The sequence below is a fragment of the Physeter macrocephalus genome, chromosome 1, assembly GCF_002837175.3.
Source record: "Physeter macrocephalus isolate SW-GA chromosome 1, ASM283717v5, whole genome shotgun sequence".
NCBI classification, from domain to species: Eukaryota; Metazoa; Chordata; class Mammalia; order Artiodactyla; family Physeteridae; genus Physeter; species Physeter macrocephalus.
In genome coordinates, this window is record NC_041214.2 from 73,963,829 (window position 1) to 73,982,061 (window position 18,233).

At 34.5% G+C, this 18,233-nt stretch overlaps 1 protein-coding gene across 9 annotated transcripts in view; it reads left to right on the forward strand.

Moving 5' to 3' along the window:
- FXR1 (FMR1 autosomal homolog 1) overlaps nucleotides 1-18,233 on the forward strand; it is a 57,125-nt gene that overhangs the window by 38,087 nt on the left and 805 nt on the right. For 2 of the 9 annotated variants that reach the window (XM_028491517.2, XM_007116431.4), the window contains 6 exons: nucleotides 4,305-4,391; nucleotides 5,575-5,782; nucleotides 11,462-11,665; nucleotides 13,093-13,293; nucleotides 13,999-14,079; nucleotides 17,767-17,858. In XM_028491517.2, the coding sequence (XP_028347318.1) occupies nucleotides 4,305-4,391; nucleotides 5,575-5,782; nucleotides 11,462-11,665; nucleotides 13,093-13,293; nucleotides 13,999-14,079; nucleotides 17,767-17,858 (873 nt within the window). The remainder of the gene's footprint in view (nucleotides 1-4,304; nucleotides 4,392-5,574; nucleotides 5,783-11,461; nucleotides 11,666-13,092; nucleotides 13,294-13,998; nucleotides 14,080-17,766; nucleotides 17,859-18,233) is intronic. The other 7 variants (XM_007116433.4, XM_007116434.3, XM_028491515.2 and 4 more) reach the window with 7 other exon arrangements.

Below are 18,233 nucleotides of genomic sequence, written 5' to 3' on the forward strand. Positions count from 1 at the left end.
TCAGTATGTCGGTAAAAAAGCCAATTTTTGGGGAAAAAAAAAAAAAAGACTGATAATCCTAACAGTTCTTTTTTTTGTACTTAGAGTGTAAAGAATTTGATATTCTAAACAAAACAGTCGGCTGTGAAGGAATTCTTGATAAGTAACACTTCCTTGACCTTTTTTTTTTTTTTAGAATTTGTAAGCCCTAACCATTTCTTAATTGAAATCTTTAAGCTTTATGTTGCTAGTAATTCTGATGCCAACTTTCTGAAATTTCTTTTTCAGTCTTTTTCTTACATGTTGATGTCTTGTCCACAGTGCTGTATTTTTCCTTCTCATCCACCACTGTAAGCATCTCTCACCTTTGTGGCTCCAGTGGTCAACTCTGTATAAGTTGCATGTCTGAACATGAGGCAAGGATTTCCCCCCAAATTATCTCCCAGAAAGCAGTACATTCACACCTTCCTCAGTTTTGCATGATAACTAGAGTTTGTTTGCCGATCGGACAGAGTAAGTTTTTTTTTTTAAGGAAAGAGAGAGACACAGAGAAAATTGTAGATTTGGGCTCAGATAAATAGCCTCACAGCTGGTATTCGATGTTGTAAAGATGCCTATGAAAGATTACCATTTCCTTTATTCCTTTTAATTAGTTAGAATGTGGAGGTAAATACACACTTAAAAACAAATGAGAGAAAAGAAATGTCTTACTATTATACAAATGAGTACTTGTGGATTGATTTCATCCTACACTGCTTCAAAAACTGCTGTGAACCTCAAGTAATTTTAATTTATTCTTAAGCAAACACCATGCCCCAAATGGGGGGGAACCCTATTTTTTCTTGAATTTAAGATGAGGATTAAAATCGAGGGTGTCATACTGTTATAATTGGCACTGTCCCTGTTTATACTTAATATATAAAATAATGGTGATCCATTTGGCATACAACCACTGCCTAAAATTGATCTGAAGATCAAGGTGTTTACTGGGCAGGGTCATTAATGACTCAATTATAAATTTCTTAGCTTGATACTAATATCTAGTCTTCCCTTAGCTTGACTTATTCCCAGTTGCTTTCCAGTATTTACTATCTTGTTGCAAGCTAATTCTTCTAGTTCCTCCTTCATAAATTAAGAAGTTATTGTACTTTCCTTTGTTTGTAGTTTTGGTCATTGTTACCTCCATTTCTGTGCCAGAGTTAAGAAATTAAAATGCTAAAAGATACCAAGCACATTATGTAAATTACGAAGCAAGTTGGGATGTACAAGATAGGAAAGGGCGGGCACATTGTGCCTTTCTATAAAAGAAACATGCTGCTCACGTTTAATCTGGTTGCTGTGTAGGAATGCATGTATTATGTGTTGCTGTTTCTTCCAATATTTTAAAGAAAAGCTGGAAACCTAAACAGTACACAAAGTTTTTCAATTTTCAAAACATTGCATGTGAAAACAAATCTGAAGGTTGATATTGGCTTATTTGGGGCCACCATTTCACAGTTTAAGCTGTCTAGGGGCATTCCCTGGCGGTCCAGTGTTTAGGACTCTTCACTTTCACTGCTGTGGGCCTGGATTCGATCCCTGGTTGGGGAACTAAGATCTCACAAGCTGTGTATCGTGGCCAAAAAGAAAGAAAGAAAAAAAAGCTGTCTAAATCCCCTGGAGACTCAGTTTATAACTTGTTTACTCTGAAGTCTTTGGTGACTCACCTCTAGCCTGATATGATCTTTCCACCTGTATACCGTAGCTTTTATTGTCTATATAATTGTGTATTTAATGATTTTCTTTAAGTCTTATATTTTGTTTTCTGGTTTGTCTTACGTCTCCAAGCCAGGTTATGGAGCTCCTTGAAGTCAAGAAATCAAATCTGAATTCTCATTCCCTAGCATAATGAACTGTATAGAGTAGGCACCTGGTGAATATTTAAAGTCAGTTAATTAAGGTTTTAAGATTAGATTTGAGTTTTTAATTGTAAAAGAAACACGGTTTATGTAAAGGTTAGAATAGCACAGAAAGGTGTGGTGTAAAAAATAAATTATATTTATGTCCTGTCCATGTCTTTCTCTTTCCATCATGTCTAATAGATTTTAGACTTGTCAGGTTGCCTTTTTGTGTCTTCTGCTCTTAAAAATAATGTTGCGACAAAGATCCCTTGTGACTGAAGAGTAAATTCCTGGAAGTGTATTTGTTAGATCAAAGGGTATATGGCATTTAAATTTTTAGATCTTGTTAGTTTTCCCACACATTCCTCCACCAGTATAGAAAATGTCTGTATTCCACATATTTGCCAATACTGAGTTTTATCACAGTTTAATTAGTGCCATTCAGAAGATGTACATATTATCTTTCCATTTGCTTGAAAGACATTTTCTATAAACAGATTGTCCTTTGCATATTTTTTGTCATTTTTTATTACTGAAGTGTGTAAGCTTTTGCATTTTGAGTAAGTTAGTCTTTTTATGTATGTGGCAAATATTTTTGCCTTCTGACTTATGCAATTTTGTGTCATGTTTGGCAGGTCATAGATTGTTCAGAAGTGCATTTCTAGTTTTTTCCCTCCAATTTTTTTTTTTTTTTGGTTTAATGTTATCACGAGCAGGATCAGCTTTATTTTTTTCTGAGTGCTAGTTTGTCTCAGTGTCACCTGTTAACTATACATAAGCAGTTTAAAAAATATTTTTAAATCTAGAAATTTCACTGAAATAACTTAGATGTAAACTCATATATTCAGTAATAATCATTTACTCTTTACTCCAGTTTTTTTTTTTTTTAATGGTTTATAATACCTATTAAAATAGTCTGTAAAATATGTGCAGTTAAGGATGCCTTTTTACTGCTCCTTTTCTTTGGAGGTAACTATTGGTTACTATCTCTATTTGGGGGTCAAGTCATTCTATTTCTCTTAATCATCGCAGATCAGCTGTTTGGAAAGACTTTACCTTTTTTATCTACTTGGTAAAATTCTATTTATTTTTAATATTGACTTTAAATGACAATAATATTCTTATGAATTCCCCTAAATTTCCACATCTGGGATGGCATAATTCACATTCTACCTAATATTCCTGTGCTTTTAAAATTCATATCACTAATGCTGTACAACGAGATTATTACAGGAAGGTTTATTATCTTTTCTGAGATTGTGATTACCTTTAGAACAGGGACTTTATCCTATTCCTTAGCATAGATTCTGGCAGTTAACACGTGGATGTTATTTGGAATTAAGTAACTGGATATGAAATTGGCTGGTGAGCAAATTGTTTTCTCAGCTGTAGAATTGGGATATTTCTTAAAGTGAATTTTTAATGAACATTAAATAATCAACGTAAATAATATAGTCCCAGAAATACAGTATGTGATTAAAACTTTTTAGATCTCTTTTTTTCCCCTCCCCTGTCTTTTATTCACTTTGTATCCTCTGTTTTCTGCATGTGAATTTTTGAGGACACTGTCAAGACTTTCTCACTTCCTAATAAGCTTAAGTTAGAGTCCCTTGTTTCATGCCTTCCTAGTTGTAATTACTTCCTTATAGTCAATTGCTTTAAGCTCCATGATAGCTGTGCTCTGTACTGTAGCCTTAGCACCTGCCCTGGTGCATTTCTTCTTTTTGATCTCCCATACTAAAATTCAATTAAATTTTTAAAAAATTATTTTGAAAATAAGTCACATACTAGTTTCTTACATAGAATAAAAAGTTAAGCTACACTTAATTCCATATTTAGAATCCAAAGTTAAGCCAGTTTGTTTAGATAACTGTTAGGAACTATTCTGTAAAATCAAGAAAATGAGGAAAGACACTGTGATTGATTGGGTGAGGTTACTTAGGATCTGTTCCTTGCCCTTAGCCAGTAGGAAGCTGGAAGTTTACTTCTTTAAAGGAAAAAAAAAATCATCATCTTATTCTCCTCCTCCTCACTTTTTTAAACCTTCCTCTTTTGAAATTCAGCTAAGTAAACCAGGTCTGGGTTAATCCTTTCATTTGCTTTAATAACTTGTGACTAATTGCCCACATCAGTAATTTCTTTACATTGTGTAAATATTGAGAGTCTGTAGATGATACTTCTATTAATGGTCACGAAGTACTCCTTCCATTATACACATGTTGAAAGTTTTGCTATCTGAGCACATATTGTAGGGATAACCTGGCTAATGGGTTTTATTATGTTTTTAAGGAAAGCACTACTAAAGTGATATATCTAGTCTGAAAATTCATGCCAGTTTGATGGAAAATTTCTTTAAAAGTTGGTTTATATACTTAAAAGATTAGATTGAATTAGAAATTAGAAAACATAAATATTAAATACTGAGGATGTTGTGTTTTCTTACAGGGGATGGTTCCATTTGTATTTGTTGGCACTAAAGAAAGCATTGGAAATGTGCAAGTTCTTTTAGAGTATCATATTGCTTATCTAAAGGTTTGTATAGTGTTTATATCATGTTGCTCCACACGTTAAACTTTAATTTTACATTTGTAGTAAATTTTAAGTCTTTAAATATTTTTGTTAATTCAGCTTCATATTTGCCCTTTCTTTCTGCATGAGAATATTATAAGTCCTTTGCTGTAGTAAAATGATTGGCCTCACGTACATTTTTTCTCTTTCCCTCTGTACTTTTACATTTCTTTCTGTACTGTTTAAGACATGGTCACTCTTGTGTTTGATGCAGATAGGACACAGAACCAGGAATGAAGGTGGGCTTTCTTGGTAACTGATATTCTCTGAATCACATGTACTACCCCCATAGATATCAGTTGATAATTCTTAACCATTGTTTTTAATATAGTCTGTCTGGGTTGATGAATAAAGAGAAAAGGTTTTAGAAAAGAAATTCCCTATAAGTTGGAGTTGTCATTTTCTACTCTTCTTATTCCTGCTGTTTTTTTCTTGTTTATAGTATCTCAACTGCTGTCTCTAGTTATGTTTTCCTTTTAGTCACTCATCATTGGCTGCTGTGTTAATATTTTGAAAGCACCCCTGATAATGTCATTCCTTTTTTTAAAACTCATCTTTCCAATACTCTACTGCCTTTTAGCCAAGAGCTTTCTCTAGATACTTTACCTGCACATCCTGTAATGACCTCATTCTCTGAATGACCAAGTCTGCCAGTTCATCTAGGTCACAACTCAAGTGTCATTTTGATAGGAAAGTAGGTTATTAATAGTACCTGTCATAAATGGTACCTTACCTCATTTAGCAGAGTTTTTACTCCTTGAAGGCTAGATCTGGTAATTTTGTGTAATTATTAGCTGTTTAAGTAGGTTATTTCAGCACTTGTCTGTTGAACATCCCCTAGGTTATTCTAATGCTTGTGTGTAAACATTCCCTTGAAGGAGAAGGGTCATTGTCTTTTTATTTTGCATACCTGTAGCACTTAGCATAGTTGGCACATGATGCTAAGGCATTTAGTAAATGCTTGGTGAATTGAATTAGCAAATGACCTTGTAAATTGTGTTCACTAGGAATGCGGTTATACTTTGCTGAATAACTGCCCAAGATCACAGCTTCTTTCATTCGTAGGACTGGAGTATAGCTCAAGCTCTGGGCTTTAAGAAGACAAAAAAATACATGTAAGATTTATCCTTTTTTGTTTTGGTTATAGGAAGTAGAACAGCTAAGAATGGAACGCCTGCAGATTGATGAACAGCTACGACAGATTGGTATGGGTTTCAGACCTTCTTCCACCAGAGGGCCTGAAAAAGAGAAAGGATATGCCACTGATGAAAGTACCGTCTCTTCTGTACAAGGTTCTAGGTCTTATAGTGGAAGAGGCAGAGGTCGTCGGGGCCCTAATTACACCTCCGGTTATGGTAAAAAAAAAATTTTTTTTTTTGGTAGTGGTTTTAGTGCTCCAATACATTTTGCTTATTATTGTTTTTGGGTTTTTTTAGGATTTATTTTTTATTTAATTAAATTAAATTAATTTATTTATTTGTGGCTGCATTGGGTCTTCATTGCTGTGTGTGGGCTTTTTTCTAGTTGCAGTGAGCAGGGGCTGCTCTTTGTTGCGGTGCGTGGGCTTCTCATTGCGGTGGCTTCTCGTTGCGGAGCATGGGCTCTAGGCGTGTGGGCTTCAGTAGTTGTGGCGCGTGGGCTCGGTACTTGTGGCTCGTGGGCTCTAGAGTGCAGGCTCAGTAGTTTTGGTGTGCGGCGTTAGTTGCTCCATGGCATGTGGGATCTTCCCGGACCAGGGCTCGTACCCGTGTCCCTGCATTGGCAGGCAGATTCTTAACCACTGTGCCACCAGGGAAGTCCTGCTTATTATTGTTTAGTTCATCACTTTATCTTGGCTTTGAGGGCAGGAGATAGTTCTGAGGTACATATTTTAATAGTGACAGCATGCTTTATATTAATGACAGTAAAAGGTTTGTAGTGTTCAAGTAAAAGGTTTGTGTGTAATGAAATGAAACATGTTTTTGTTAAGTTTATAGCTCATGATCATGTTTGTTCTAAATATTTAGAATAAATATATATGCAACTTGTTTTCTTAGGTATTTTCCTTGTACAATTATATACATTTTCCAATAAAAACCTGGTGATGGTGGTGATACTACTAGGATTTATCTTTTGCCTACCCTCTAGGAAAAGTAAAAATGAAAAAATACACTAATCACTGTGCCACGATTACATATAGCAAATCTGTACTAGTTTAAAAAATACACTATATTGGTTCATTTGGCAGTTTTGAATATTAATATCTCACATCTGGAATTATTTTGTGAAATACAGCATTTCAATAATATGAGAGCTTTAAAAGTTAGAACCTAGTTAACATTTTATAAATGAACATTTTTCTAAAATGTGTTTCACTGAGAGGATGGGGCTTAACTTATGTAGGAAGGGACCAGTGGATGGTGATTGTCAACAATTCTCTAATCCTAAATTTCTCAGTTCGTCTTCAGCTTTGGCGTTGTTCCATTTTTCTGCATTTGGACTTGAATCTTAGCAGTGACCTGATTTTATTCTTTGCTTTTCTCTCTCTCTCTTCTCTTCTCTCTTCTCTACTCCCCTTTGCTCATCCCAACTGCTTTGGGAAAAAAATTTCATAAGCCTTTTCCAGAATAGAAGGCATTTAGGGAAAACAAATACATGAAAGCTTTACAGTGTGCAGATTCCACTTCCACATTTCATGTTTGACCAAAGGATCATCTAATGATGCCAGAGTTATATTAGATTTGTACTGTCTTTCATGTGTTGTAGAGTTGGATGGTCAAGTTTCCCTTCCCCTTTTTTCATTATTTTAAAGTTAACCCTGTATTGAAGCCTGAAAAGAAAAATTCCAGTTACTGTGTTCAGTATGTGAAGGACTGAGAATTGAGAACTATTAAAATCCTGAAAGCACATTTAATACAAAAGACAATCAGTAGTTAAATAGAAATTAAGTACATACTGAATGATTTTAGAGGTACAAATTACTAGTACAAATAATCACATTTGGTTTTTTGGTTGATGAATTCATTGAACAATTTTATAAGCCTCTGGGAAGTCCACTTATTGATGAGAGGTCATTCTTCGGCAAAATGCTTTTGTTGACAGTAGAAATAAATTTAAATGAGAATGGTAGAGGAATATCATTTGGATTGAAGAAAGCTATGCAAATTGTTCAGTAGATGGCACTCTTACCTCTGAATCTTTGCAAACTAGTAACAATGTATTTCTTGAAATAGCTGTTGAACTTAAAGTGGGCTCCAGAGAAATAAAAATTATTTGAATTTGGTTGTAGATGTTCTTGTCCACTTAATAGCAGAAAGTTTTTTAGGTGGTGATTTATATATATATAAGCTGTATAAGAGTTTAACATCTCTGAAGTTATATGTGTTACAATGGATGATGTCTTACAACTTTAATTGGCAGCATTTTCTTTAAATGGCACACAAAATATGACAATGTTGGATTTGATAAAATGTGGGGTTTTAGCTGTTAATATTAAGTTCAGCATACGTGTTCATTTAAAAGGATGTGAACCATCTTCATAAGGTGATTTTAGAAGTTTTAGGGGAAAATCTGAGTTAAAATTCTGTTAAAAACAGGTCTTTTTATTTGTTGGAGCCATTACAAATTGAATCGGTTTCATGGATCATTTATAAAGCCTCCCCCCACCCTGACTTTTTGGATTCATGAACTTATATTTTACAAAATTGAGATTGGAATGATTGCAATGATTTCAACGGAGTATTTTTCTGTTGGTTATGCAACAAATCATAATTTCAGAGGCTTTTACAATACTATTATCTTACAGTTCTGTAGGTCCGAAATCTGACATGAGTGTCACTGGGCTAAAATCTAAGTGTTGGCATGTCTGTATTTCCTTTTGGAGGCTCTAGGGAAAAATTTGTTCCTTTGACACTTCCAGCTTCTAGAGACAATCTCTGTTCCTTGGCTTATTGCCCGCTTCCTCCCGTCTTATAAAGCCAGTAATTACAGAGAGTCCTTATGCTGCCATCTCTGGTTCTCTGTAGAGAATGGTTCTCTACTTTTTAAAGATCCATGTGATTAATTTGGCCTTACCTGGATAATCTAGGATAATCTTCCCACCTCAATATCCTTAACCTTAATTACATCTGCACAGTTCCTTATGCCATCTCAGAAATGTTTAATATGAAGGAAGTGGAACACTAGCCAGTACATTAGCTTTTTTTGTTTTTGACCTTAATAGCTGTCTTTATCTACTGAAATCTATTTATGATTTAGACACCCTCTTTGAGTATCTTGAGTATTAGATTTAGGTTAAACTTGAGAAGATTTTTTTGCTTATGATACTGAGTTAAATACTACACTGTATTTCTAAAGATAATTCGAAAGGAACTTCTGTTAAAAAATGAGATACTCATCTAACTTCAAATTTTGGTAATGTTTTCAGGCAGGGTATATAGCTTTGTAAATAAGTCCCAAAGTTCTGATACATTCCAAGGTTTTTTGTGATTGTTTTGTTTTTTAGCTACTCATGAAATGATAAACTACCCTTATTCCACCAGACCATGACATCAGTTAACAAAGTTCTTTTTTGTCATTTGGAAAAATAAGTGTTTTGATTCATTCTCTACTATGAGACTCATTTCTTAACAAAGACTCGAATGTCAGTACTAGAAGCTTGCTATATTTTTCTTAAAATGTATGTCTAACTTATCCATTCTTATATAATGACTAGCTACATCTATATTTAATGGCATATGGAGAAAAAAAAGATGCATAGAAGACTTATCTTTAAAGGAGGAAGGAAGTTGGTAGGCTTGTTTTTAAACTTTACGTTTTAATCCCTGTACTTTAGTACTTAGCATTTTGTGTATCTGAAGAGCTCTTGTGTTTTGCTTTTATCATTAAATGACTATGGAGTTAATATAGTGTATTTTTATCTTTCTTATTTGGGAGTTCAGCATAAGAACTTCAAAATCATGCAGCAAATTCACATCTCAAGAGAAAATTGATATGCATGTTGCTAGGCTTCTGGGGGCATTTAGAGGTATAAGACAGAGCTCTCCCCTTTATTATATTGTAGACCAAGTGGGAAGTAAATCCACACTGGAGAAAATAGAAAACAACACATGACAATACTTCATGATAGATACACATTAATTTTAAGGAAATAAGGGGAGAGGTCTGTTTTTAGTTAAATTGGTTGGAAGCTACAGACATTGAAGTGGGCTCTTAAGGAGATAGATTTGCATGTATAGGTTTCCCACACTATCAGAAAGTAGAGTTTTCCTGTGAAACCTTTTGTAAGCTGAAATGGCATAAAGTGAAGAAGCAATTACCTTAGGACACATCTTGCTAATAGATGCACAAAATAACGTGAGATAAAGCACAGATGCTCACCGACACAGTTCAAAACTATGTTGGCTTGATGCGGAGTTTAGTTTCTGAGGAAGGAGCTGGGGGGTGCTGCTGTCACTGTTTGGGGTGCTTGCTGCCTCTATAATGGCTTGCTGCAAAGCAAATGCTGAAGGCTATTTTCTCTTTGTGCCTTTTCTTCCTAAAGCAGAAATCCTCTTTGATTTCTTTTGTTAGCGAAAACAGGTATTTGTGTAGGTCTTTTGTAAAAGCATAATGGTGTAAAATGGGCTTCCCTGGTGGCGCAGTGGTTAAGAATCCGCCTGCCAATGTAGGGGTCATGGGTTTGAGCCCTGGTCTGGAGAGATCCCACATGCTGCGGAGCAAAGAAGCCCGTGCACCACAACTACTGAGCCTGCGCTCTAGAGCTCGCGTGCCACAACTACAGAAGCCCGCGTGCCTAGAGCCCATGCTCCGCAACAAGAGAAGCCACTGTAATGAGAAGTCCGCGCACTGCAATGAAGAGTAGCCCCTGCTCGCTGCAACCAGAGAAAGCCCGCGCACAGCAACAAAGACCCAATGCAGCCAGGAAAAAAAAAAGGTGTAAAATGAACTTTTGAAAAGCGTAGGATACCTCTGTGCTAAGAGGAAAGGATGAAAAAATGCCATCCCAGAACTAACAAAGAATAGAAGTGGGAATGAGTATGATAGTGATTGGGTCATATAAATCTGACACATTTATTGTGTTATAATAATAATGATATTGTAGGCTTTCATAGAATCTTTGCAGTGTTTACATTTTTTAAAGGTCACTATTGAATTCGGTCATTGGGATGTTAGAAAAAGTCCATAAACTTTTAAAGTCATGCTGAAGTTTTGTCTCACTGATAATGGCTTCAACTCCATTGATTGTCAGGTTGAAGCTGTCTTTTCTCAGAGTAACCTAAAATTTGTTCAGTGATTTCAAACGCTATATTCTTCTAACTTAAGACACTATTGTGCGAAAAACATAATTTTATGTAGAGCTGCTAAAAATACACTCCCAGTTCATGAGACCATCAATTATAAGAAATATTATTTCAGAGATGTTAAATGTGAAAAAAAGGTGCTGCCTAGAATCAGTGAAATAATGGTAGAATACAGTATGCAGTTAAAGTACTCATTCTTCTAAATATGATTAAATTTGCTTTTAAATATTGGATAGGGGTCATTTCTTATTATATTGGGTTGGCTAAACAGTTCGTTTGGTTAGTGAATACATTGTGCAATAAAATTCTTGGTGAAAATGAAAAATGTGTCTTTTATTTTTACTTAAAACCAAATGAACTGTTTGGCCAACCCAATACTAACAATTTGTTAAAAACCTAAAAATGGGCAAAATTTAAAAAATATTTCCCTATATTAAGTGCATTTTCATATTGTATATGTGTAATGTTTTGTGTGTTTCCTGCAAAATTCTATTGGCTATGTTTCTGTGCATCCAAACAGTTCAATTTTTAATCTATCTGACTAGGTAAATATTTTATTACTAGTATACAAATTAACATTTAATTATTTCTTAGTTAATAAATTTCAAGTTCATTAACATTTTTATTTCTCTTTCTTTGGAGCAGCCAATCAGTAGGGTTATTTAAACAATGATTAGCAGGAAATAATGCTGAAAAATTTTACTTTTTTCTTTAATAGAAATATAGTTGGCTTATGTTTTCTTCTTTCCCAAGGTACAAACTCTGAGCTGTCTAACCCATCTGAAACTGAATCTGAGCGTAAAGACGAGCTGAGTGATTGGTCATTGGCGGGAGAAGATGATCGAGAGAGCAGGCATCAGCGTGACAGCAGGAGACGCCCAGGAGGAAGAGGCAGAAGTGTTTCAGGGGGTCGAGGTCGTGGTGGACCACGTGGTGGCAAATCTTCCATCAGTTCTGGTAGTCTTTTATATACTATGTCAGAATCCTTTCTTGGTAAACAGTATAATTTCATATACGTTAATTCATTTACCAGGGCCACTCATTTTTGGAAGTTTCTCTTTTAACTGAGGAAAATAGTAGAATATATATATATATAATATATATACACACATACACAGAGCAACATAAGGAAAAGCGCACTATAGAGTGTTTCTCAGTGAAAGTTTAGCTAGAATATTCAGAATGTTCTTGCTTAGTATAATGGGCTGTGGGGAGAATTGAGAATTGTCAGGGATCCATGGACTAGATTATATCAGGGATACAACCATAACATATTATTGTATGGCAACTTTTAATAAAACCGTTTTTAATAAATTTTAAAAAAAGGCTGGATCAAATCACACTTTTTATGGCACTTTAAAGTACTCTCTAGTTCTAGTGATATTCTTCAAGTCCTAAGTTCAGTTTACAGACTTCCAGGGAAAAATTTTTTATATTTTAGTATATTGTTCACTATTACCAAGGTTTATAAAATTATAGTATGCTGAATTACAAAGTAAATGTACTTTACCTAGTGTTTATGATTAATGGATAAACTTAGTGTCTTTTGCAAAGATGCTAGCTTGCTAGCTGTTACCAAAGGAAACTTAGAAAGGAAAAATCGTGATTAGGTGAATTTCTTCTATAATTTGATTGGTGGAAGCAATAAATGCACATAGGTAAGATGGGTATTTTTTTTTTTTCTTATAAATTATATCTTAAAACCTTTCCTTTCCCACCCTCACCCCACCTTACTCCACCTTCACTCTTTCTTTCTGGAGATGGGAGTACTAGTCAACATTCATTTCCACATTTTCCTATAACCAGTTAGAATTTCAAATTTTTTAGTATGCTTTTTGTGTAGACTTGTTTTGCTTGCTTCAGTTCATAGTAAGAGATTTCTATTATGTCATGGAGTGCAGGTGTTGAGTATTATTTGGAAATAGTTCATTAACATTGGCACAAAGAAGCAGCAACCACGTTGAACTCAGTTATGGAGACAAAAAGCTGTTTCGTGGAATTGATTCATATTAGCTGAATATTTGTTTTCATTTTTATTTCTCTAGTCTCTGGGCAGGATTAGCTAGGAATGTGAATGTAAAAAGTAGCATGTAATAATATACTAGTTCCTAATACATTTTCAAAACAAGTCGAGAAATGGTAGAAAGCCAAGTTGTCTGCCCATCTTCTGTTTTAATTTTTCATTGCCATTTAAAGGTTTTTATATTTGTTGTTTTTCAGGTAAAATAGTGATACAGAAAACATTTTAACTGAAGACAGGGTATATTTTTATCTGGGGAAAATTGAAGTTTCTTATCAATTGATATAGTTCAATATAGGTCAGAATATTCCTAATAACTGCAGCTCTCTTAAACAAATATTTCTTGCCTCTGACATGCATATAGTGCTCAAAGATCCAGACAGCAATCCATACAGCTTACTTGATAATACAGAATCAGATCAGACTGCAGACACTGATGCCAGCGAATCTCATCACAGTACTAACCGTCGTAGGCGGTCTCGTAGACGAAGGACTGATGAAGATGCTGTTCTGATGGATGGGATGACTGAATCTGATACAGCTTCAGTTAATGAAAATGGGCTAGGTATGTAAGCACTTAGGGAAAAGATATATATTATTGTATAATATTGTTAATGTATGAAGCTTTTTTTAAAAAAAAATCCCAAACATATGCAATTCACAAATTGAATTTTTCCTAGTGTTTACTCCAGACGAGGTAGATGGCTTTGTGTCTGTCTTAAATGTCTAGTTCTCAGATTTGTATAGCCAAATAATTTGAAACTGGGAGGGTTTATTAAAGTGCCCTTTGATGCCATTAAAACAATACAAATATTCAAACTGCAAGGCACTTAATACTCTTACTGTTCTAAACCAAAATTGGGCTTTCAGTTTGCCTCTTTGAATATTATAAATGACACTAATGAAGGTGTGTATACTGAGTAGGCATTGATTTCCAGAGGGCTAAAATGTCATTAACTTTGGTAAAAAAAGGAAAACTTTATTCCTGAATGATAATTTAAATTAAGTCTTAGAGTTTGTTTAATCAAGAGTTAAAACCCTCAATTTCTGGATGATAATTCCATTTTTAATGTAGTAGGAATGTTTTAAACTACGAAAGTATTTTTCCTGTGAGTAATGTGTATTGTTTTATCTTTCCTGTTTAATTAAAAGGTTCTTTTCCCTTCTTTAAATCTTTGAAGGAAAGAATTTTTTTGTTTTTTTATTTTCTTTGCTTTGTTTTTTGCTTTGTTTTTGTCAGAATAGTTCATGGTGAACTTTGCAATTACAGATGATAGTGAAAAAAAACCCCAGCGACGCAATCGTAGCCGCAGGCGTCGTTTCAGGGGTCAGGCAGAAGATAGACAGCCAGGTAACTTGCGTGGACCTGTTGCCAACACCAGGTTACAAGCATGAAAAAAAATGTCATGTGTCTGCTTTCTAAATATATTATACTTACATGTACACCTGTGCATATACATTCAAGATGTGCATTGCATAAATTGTTTACTCAACTAATACGACTACTACTCTTAAGAAAATGCATTCTTCCTTCACACCGTAAATGTGTAGTAAACCCGTCTAATTGAACTAATGTTGTGTCTCAATTTTTTTACATGGAAATACTGTTGAGAAGACCGTTATTTTGTCCACTTGGCAGATTCTGCATTCTTGAGTTGGGGCCTGCCATCCCAGGATCTATGTTGTAGATTGTGATTGAGGTTGATTGGCAAAACTGGGCAGCTTTTGCATGGTGCCTGCTTACTATATCTGGGTTCAGCACCTCATTTTTGTGGGGTTTCTTATACCCACAGTTTAAAAAAAAAGTATAAATGAAAAAAATACTTGAAAGTGTCTTTTTCCTAGTAAGAGGAATGCATGTTATGTTTTTGTTTATTGTAGTGTGATGCCTTTTCCCTTACACCTACTAACTATTCAAATTAATAGTACTTACTTAGTTTTAGAATGTTAATTTAAGTAGATATAATTTTTAGTAACTTCAAAGAAACTTGTTTGCTGTGTCTATACTATCTTGAACATAATTCCATTTCCTTTGTATGGAGAATCACATGTATATTTACAATGAAGAAACTGTGTGCACCAGAAATAAACCCCTTTTAAACTAATCAATTTTGCATTCTTTCCAAAGCAAATTCTTGTGTTTTCCCCAAATAAAGAATGTAAATTCCAGTATCTTTATTTAGAATTTTAAGTTTAGTGGTTGTAGAGACATTTGAGAAAACTGGTTAAGGGTATTAGTTTCCATTCTTGGGGAAAAAAAGTTCATGTTTTAAAGATAGTTGTAAATTTAAAAGGAATTAAATACTGTCAAAATAGGTTCCAGGAAATGTTATTGTTTTCTCTCTCTTTAGTGTTAGAAATATCTTTTAGAGGAAGAGATTGTATTTATTTTGTTTTTTGAATTTTGAAGCTGGCATAGCAGTGCATACAGTTTTTGGCTATACTTTATAAATAAGGAAATTTAAGCTATTAGTAGTTTGGGCTTGAGATAGAATAAATTACAATATAATTTATTAACTAGGTGGATGGTGGTTCATTACTAAGTCAAAGGACATAAAGGGAATAACGTAAAAGCCTTTGATAAAGAAGAGGAAGAGATTTCTGCATGGTATTAATCGAAACTTGAGTAATTTAGAGTTTTAAATAATTTAGCAATGATTTGTGTTCTTTATTGCATTTATTCCTATTTTACTGTTCTTTGGAAGTACTGATTTCCTCTTTAGAACTCATTGCCTTTCTCAGCGTGCCCTCTACCCCCCAAACACACACACACACACACACACACACACACACACACACACACACACACACACACACACACACACACACACACACACACACACAAAGATAGGATAGGGTAGGGTAGGGTAGGTGGAAAAAGCACATCATTTTCTCCTTTGCCCCTGGAAGGAGTTCTACGAAGGCAGCTTCTATCCAAAGTTAATGTCAACATTCTCTGAAATAAACAATTATTTAATTTGTTCGTATTTGCTCAGAATTTCTTGTTGCCCTTAGTATAAATTAAGCAGTGAGTATTCTTTACTATACTTAGAAAAGAATGACAGTATACTGGTGTCCAGTGGATTAACTTTGGAGCCCTTAAATTCTAGAGTCCAAATTATGCTGCACAAATTGCCTCAATTTTTTCTAGATATTGTAAATACTTATCTGTTTTGAACTTTTAAGTGGCTTGTATTATAAAGACTGGCTATAAACAGGTTTTTCTTTGAATTAACTGAGGTTATTTTTAGTTTTACCTCCCTTTGGTAGGGGAGGGGCACTGATAAATTTTTACCTTTCCAGCTAAGTGCCTATTAATTAATTGATAAACTGTATCAAAGTATACTATTCTCTGTACATAGTGGATGAAGGGTTCTAAGAATGGTCACGTGTTCAAGTTTAGCAGTATGTGTCTCTATGCATCAGGGTTTCCAGGTAGCTGAGTTCTTCCAGGTGTCACTGAGGGCTCAACCATGGAAACAATGAATTCATTAAGGTGCTCTCCAAACTAGAATACTTCCTAGGATGCTTTTGCTTCTGTGTATGTAGATATAATGATGAAGTGGATTTGATAGTATCCCTCTCCCCAATTTTGGAAACTATTATTAAATGTATTTATAAATTCATTTACAGTGAATTTAAATGACCATTTATAAAGCTCCAGAATGAGCACATTGAGTTTCTTATAATTTGGAGGAAAAGAGACAATTTTAGACATGAAACATCTTTATTTAGCGGTGTTTCTAAAGATGTGTATTAGTTCTGAATTAAGTTGTTTCCTTGAGATTTAAAAAGATTCATTTTAATAGTTCTAGAAAGTTCTTGGATCTTAGAAAGGTGTTAGCATGTTAATTCATGATTAAGAAAAATGAATTGTAAATACAATCCAGCTTTTTATTATATTAAAATGATTTATTTTCATATAATTTGAACCTGATGGAGTAGTTCTTCCCATACATAGTGACTTTAAATTTTAAATTTACCTGAGTTTTAATTCTTTCGTAATTTACTTGCTCCCATAATTTAAAGTACACCGTATTCCACATAATCAGGGATTTTTCTTCACCAGTTTCTGAGGGAAAGTAAATACTTTGAAAGGAAGAGGGTGATTATTTTGATATTTCTTCAAATCAGTGAATTCTAAGTTGCAAGTCCTTGAAGAGAAAGTTCTGCAGTATAAAGTGAGGCCAGTCCAGTGTACTAGCAGACCAGAGGTAGTTTGTTGCAGTTGGGTTGGCAGTAGGGTGTTAGTTTGGGTTAGTCTTTTCCCCTTTGGGTTAGTCTTTTCCCTGTATCCCTACTGCCATTGCAAACACAAACACCTTTTCAGTCAGTCCCTTGAAAGATTGGCAAGGTGGGGAAAGGGAGTGGTTACTGAATTAATGGTGGACCTTTTCCCACCATGATCAATGGCCACATTTTTAGGTTGGTGTTCTGTCATCTTTAGTTTGCTTGCAGTTTTTTTAGATTACTCAGAATGGTTTCTAGTGTGAAATGTGAAAAAGGAACCATAAAATACACTTGGATATCTTACTGTGCTTTAAAAAAAAGGTTAAAAAATAAAAAAACCAGAACAACTTATTTTCTGAGTAAATCTTTTACATCTTTGATGAAAACTTCAAATTGAAGCATGCTACACCACGATTTGACCCAGTTTGCCCCATTTTTTCCCCCACTGATAAGTGCAAACACTGTCTGGGCTTAGAATGCTGCATTCCCTATTCTTGGTTGTGGATTTCTATGTCAGACTTAACCCACAACTGTAGACTAACCAGAAGCAAATGGCTGGACTCTTGTTGAAGAGGACTTTAATCTAGGCTTCCTCGCTCTCCAGCATGAAATCTTCTGTAGTCAGCACTAAACCACAGGCACATTTTTCAGGGTTAGTTTTTGGTTGGAGGTGGTACCCAGCTTAAGAAAATTTTGAAATTGGGTAACCCACCATTAATTTATTTTAAAAGTAAAATTACTCTTTATCCATAAATAAACTTTAGAAGTACTTTTTCAACACCTGTAATTTTTTTCTCATCTTCAACAGTCACAGTTGCAGATTATATTTCTAGAGCTGAGTCTCAGAGCAGACAAAGAAACCTCCCAAGGGAAACTTTGGCTAAAAACAAGAAAGAAATGGTAAGGAGAATTTAACCTGTAGGTTTTGGTGTTTTTGTTTTTGGTTTTGGTATGGTTTAGTTTTATTTTCACTTCTTAACTTACTTGTATGATCACTTGTTTCCCCAATTAGACCAGTAATATTTTAGTTAAAGACTACTCTTGATTTTGTTTTTGGCCCCAGGTAACTGAAGATATGCATGCTTGAGCCTGAAATACTTTTCATTTAGAACTCTAAATAGCATTTGTAAAATTCAGTCTGCCCAAAGATACTGGGCATAGAGACTGTTGCCTTAATTTGGGGAGCAATAGGCTGAATATACCTCTTCTCAGTGGTGGATAAAGACCTTTAAGTTTCAATTCTTTTAAATATGTTAAGGGATTTGATACCTAAAT